Genomic DNA, 4,913 nt, shown 5'->3' with positions numbered 1-4,913 from the left:
TTTCTACCGTTATTTATTAGACACTTGGTGTTGTCAATAATTAATTTCACCTAACCATGGTAACTAGTCAATCAGAGAGGCTCGACCCATCATCCCATCAACTTCTTGCTTGTATTAGAAAATTGACACTCGAGACTGGATCAACTGCTTGCCGGCTGTGTTAATGGACTTTCTAGTCCTTGATGTGACACTGGGTATAAACTGGAGGCTGTTCAGAAGTTGCTGAGCAATTGCTCGACCCAATCAAATCATTTTTCTTGTTTCGACAGCAACTTGTTGGATCCTTCGGAAATATATCCGGGATCTTTCGGACAGAAAATGCCAAGAATGAAACCGACGGGCCCAAGCAAATGACTATCTGAGTTCCCCGCAAAAGAAGAAACAAAAAGGAAAGAATCACTATATATATAAGCTCAACAAAGCTTCTAGCCTGCAAACCAGCCATTGTTTGCATCGCCTAAACATGTCGATCATGATAGCCATGGAGTTTTTGGTGTTTGCCTCCCGTGTTTGGTGTCCACTGCTGACACTGCCACAACAAGCACCACTGACCACCAAGCGCTCATGTCACTGAGGGCCCTGATCAATGGAGACCCATTCCAAGCACTGAATGCATGGGGAAACCAGTCGATCCTTATGTGCCAATGGCGCGGAGTGGCATGTGGCATGCGGGGCCGCGGCGGCGGCCGTGTCGTAGCACTGGATCTTGGTGGGCTCAACCTTGTTGGCTCCATTGCCTCTTCCATAGGTAACCTAACTTACCTCAGGCATTTTGGCCTCCAAGAGAACCGCTTCTCCGGTACCATACCTTCAGAGGTTGGACATCTCGTAGAACTCGAGTATATGAACCTCAGCAGGAACTCCATCGGCGGGGAGATCCCACCGACACTGGCCGCTTGTGTCCAGCTTCGAGTTATTGATCTGAGTCACAACATGCATAAAGGCTCGGTGCCACGGGAGTTGTCATCCCTGCATAATCTAGAGGTGCTGGCTCTTGGGTACAACAACCTTACAGGAAACATTCCCGCGGAGATTGGAAACCTGAAAGGTCTGATCGTTCTTCATCTGGTACCAAACATGCTAGTAGGAGAAATTCCTACAGAGATTGCAAATCTTAGAAACTTGACCAGTTTATACCTTAACATTAATGGTCTGTCAGGTTCTGTTCCTGCCTCTCTTGGTGGCCTCCAAAAATTACAGATTTTGTATCTAGCCACGAACCGACTCTCAGGACCGATTCCAGCTTCCCTAGGAAATCTATCTAATTTACTAATTCTAGATTTCCAGTCAAATGGCCTAACCGGTAGCATCCCTGAATCATTAGGAAATCTGAATCTCCTTAACGTGCTTTCTCTCACATCTAATAATCTTACAGGCTCAATTCCTCACACTCTCGGGAAACTCAGTTCTGTCGTTGAGTTTTATCTCAACGGGAATCAACTCGAGGGTTCCATACCAGTTTCTGTATATAATCTTTCATCCCTCCAATTTTTCAATGTGCAAAACAACAACCTGAGTGGATCCATTTCAGATGACTTGGGTAATAAGTTTACACAACTCCAGCAACTTTCCATGGACAATAACAGATTTCATGGGTCCATCCCGGAGTCTTTGTGTAATGCTTCAATGCTTGAACTAGTTCAATTGTCTGACAACTTTTTTTCCGGAGTAATACCAAAATGTCTTGGAGCTACCATGAAGAGCTTATCGAGACTGCTTCTCTCAAATACCCAACTAGAGGCAAGGAATGATGCCGATTGGGATTTCATTTCTAGCTTGACAAACTGTAGTATGCTATCATACCTAGCTCTTGACAATAACAAACTAGAAGGGGTGCTACCAAATTCAATAGCAAATCTTTCCACAAACTTAGAATATTTTAGCGTGACAGGCAACATGCTGCATGGAAATATACCTGAAGGAATTGGAAACCTTGTCAACTTGCAACTCTTGCAGATGGATGGCAATTTCCTACATGGAAAAATTCCTGAATCGATTGGTAACCTTGGGATCCTGGCTGAACTATACTTAAACAACAACAGTTTATCTGGACCAATTCCACCAATGCTTGGAAATCTAACAGCATTAAGTATACTTTCCCTCGCCCAAAATGTGCTTACTGGCCCCATACCATCCAGCCTTGGAAGCTGCCCTCTGATGGTGCTGAGCCTAGCATTCAATCGGCTTGTTGGTCCAATACCAAAAGAGATTTTCCTCATATCGACACTGTCTGTTTCTGTGGAGGTTCAGGGCAACAAGTTAACTGGGAAAATTCCTTTAGAAGTTGGTAATCTGGTGAATATTGGATCTCTGGATGTGTCTGACAACAGGATAACTGGATTAATTCCTGCTTCTCTAGCTCAGTGTGGAAGTATGCAGTATCTCAGTATGGAAGGAAACCTATTTCAGGGCACGATTCCAGCATCAATGTCACAGATGAAAGGCCTTCTAGTTCTTGATGTTTCAAGAAACAACTTGTCCAGTGAGATCCCATTCTTCCTTGGGGACATGCAGGGGCTCGCTACCCTCAATATATCATTCAACAATTTTGTGGGTGAAGTTCCGAAACATGGATTATTTCTGAATGCAAGTGCAGCTCTGATTGAAGGGAACTATGGCTTATGTGGAGGAATCTCCCAATTTAACTTGCATCCCTGCTCAAATCATACATCCAAGAAGTGGTCTCACAAGCTTGTCGTGTTGATCTCAGTAGGCAGTGCAGTTATTTGCATTATCTTAGTAGTACTATTTGCACTATTTGCACAACGGAAATTGAAAAGCAAGTTTACAGAGACAGGACAGGTTCCATCGCTCCATAGTGGACAACATATGAGGGTTACCTATGGTGAATTAGTGAGAGCAAGAAGTGGTTTTGCTTCTGAGAATCTCTTAGGCACAGGAAGCTTCGGCTCAGTGTACAAAGGAACAATGATGAATGAAGATCAGGAAGTGATTGTCGCTGTCAAGGTGCTCAACCTCCAGCAGCGAGAGGCATCTCAAAGCTTTGTTGCAGAATGTGAGACTTTAAGATGCATCAGACATCGAAACCTTGTGAAGATATTGACAGTCTGCTCAAGTATTGATTTCAAGGGTCTAGACTTCAAAGCTCTCGTATTTGAGTTCATGCCGAATGGAAATCTTGATCAATGGCTACACAGCCGTCTCGTGGAAGATGGGGGCAATGGGGTGCTCAGTCTTACCCAAAAGGTAGACATTGCCATTGATGTAGCTTCAGCACTAGAATATCTGCACCACAATAAGCCAGTGCCAATAGTTCACTGTGATCTTAAGCCAAGCAATATTCTCCTCGACGATGACATGGTTGCCCATGTGGGTGACTTTGGACTTGCAAGGTTCTTGCCTGAGGATGATACTAGCCTCCTAGAGATATCAAGTGGTTGGGCTACAAGAAGGGGAACAATTGGATATGCTGTCCCAGGTTTGCCATTAACCAATCACCACTGTTGCTCATCTTTTATGTACCAATTTCTCATTCCAAACTAATTTCACATGCATTTCTTTTCCAGAGTACGGTCAAGGAAATGAAGTCTCGGTCTATGGTGATACCTATAGCTACGGAATAATGTTGTTAGAGTTGTTCACTGGTAAAAGGCCAACTGATGGTGGGTTTCTGCAAGATCTTAACCTACATAGTTACGTCGAGATAGCACTGAGGGACCAAGCCACCAACCTGGTGGATCTGTGCTTATTTTCTTCACCGGGGGAAGGAACAGAAATGAGAGCTTCATGCATCACTTCAGTTCTGCACATTGGGATATTATGTTCGAAGGAACTGCCAACTGATCGCATGCAGATTGGGGATGCTATGAGAGAGCTACTGACGATCAGAGACACGTACCGCACGCACCTATTGAGTAGAGGTGGGTCCATCTAAATGCTTGATGGCCCTCGCTTCATTGTGATTAGTATTCATCATATTAAATCTAAACAGAAGGTGGTACAAACTTTGTTGCTGCAATTCACAAGCCAACTAATATGCCTGTCTTTTAAACGGAATGTCAACACGATATGGTAATGAGTTGTGACTTGTGAGCAATGGGAGCTGCACAATTCAATGTACCTTAGCCATCGGATCACCAAAATTTTAGTTAGAACTTAGTGTAATTGGGGCCTTCTTGACGATGTTAATATATTCTCTATCCAAAAAACCACATCATGTTTTTTTCTCCGTTCCTATCCCGAGGCAAATTTAATTTGTTGTAGTTACTCAAGAAGTAAGAATATGTTTTATCATTAACATAAGACTTGAAATTTTCTTTGAAATTTTGATACTGTAGCTAGATTTGAAGTATGGGAAATTCTATTTTCAGAACGCCCAATGTGGTGTATCACTAGGCAGAGGCTCCAACCCCATGATCACACGCACTTCAATTATATATCTAAAGAAGAAATTATATCCCGACAACACTTGTAATGATCATCAGCTTGAAGATTACCTTAAAAACATTGGAGATTGCCTTAAAAATGTTTGGAGATTTATACCTTCAAAATAAAAAAGCTTGGAGATTTATACACGAGTTTACAAGGCACATCATGCACTAACTGAATCGTGCCGAGTACTGGTGCGGAATGGTTGGAGGCGAAACAAGTAAACTTGGAGAAAAAACTCTGGCATGATACATGGGTGCCCAGGAGCAGCAACAAAGCCCAGAAAGCCCTCAAACATGATCGAAGAACCGACGCCGAGAAAGAGGCCACCTCACAAAGGAGGTCAGCCATGGACAGAGGCTATGTCATCGCTATCGCTTGGACATCCGGCACACCAACACCAACTTGTTCCATCGCCGAAAGGAGTCCCCTGTTCCTCGCCCTGGCTCGAAGGGTGCCACACCATCAGATAATGAAATGCTCACCTCCCTAGAGCGCAGCAGGACGCTGATGCCAAGACCCCA

General features: G+C 43.8%; 1 protein-coding gene across 1 annotated transcript; it reads left to right on the top strand.

Annotated features, from left to right (window-relative positions):
• The first annotated feature begins 614 nt into the window (after nt 1-614).
• On the top strand, nt 615-3,895 carry LOC147963719 (receptor kinase-like protein Xa21). The gene is made up of 3 exons (XM_087528915.1): nt 615-748; nt 858-3,439; nt 3,528-3,895. The coding sequence occupies exons 1-3, from the start codon at nt 615-617 to the stop codon at nt 3,893-3,895; spliced, it is 3,084 nt and encodes a 1,027-aa protein (XP_087385041.1).
• The last annotated feature ends 1,018 nt before the right edge of the window (nt 3,896-4,913 follow it).

Source organism: Triticum urartu, chromosome 6A, assembly GCF_056163025.1.
Source record: "Triticum urartu cultivar PI428250 chromosome 6A, HENAU_Tu73, whole genome shotgun sequence".
Classification (NCBI taxonomy): domain Eukaryota; kingdom Viridiplantae; phylum Streptophyta; class Magnoliopsida; order Poales; family Poaceae; genus Triticum; species Triticum urartu.
Note: the sequence above shows the minus strand (reverse complement) of the source record. Positions and strands in the feature narration are given on the sequence as shown.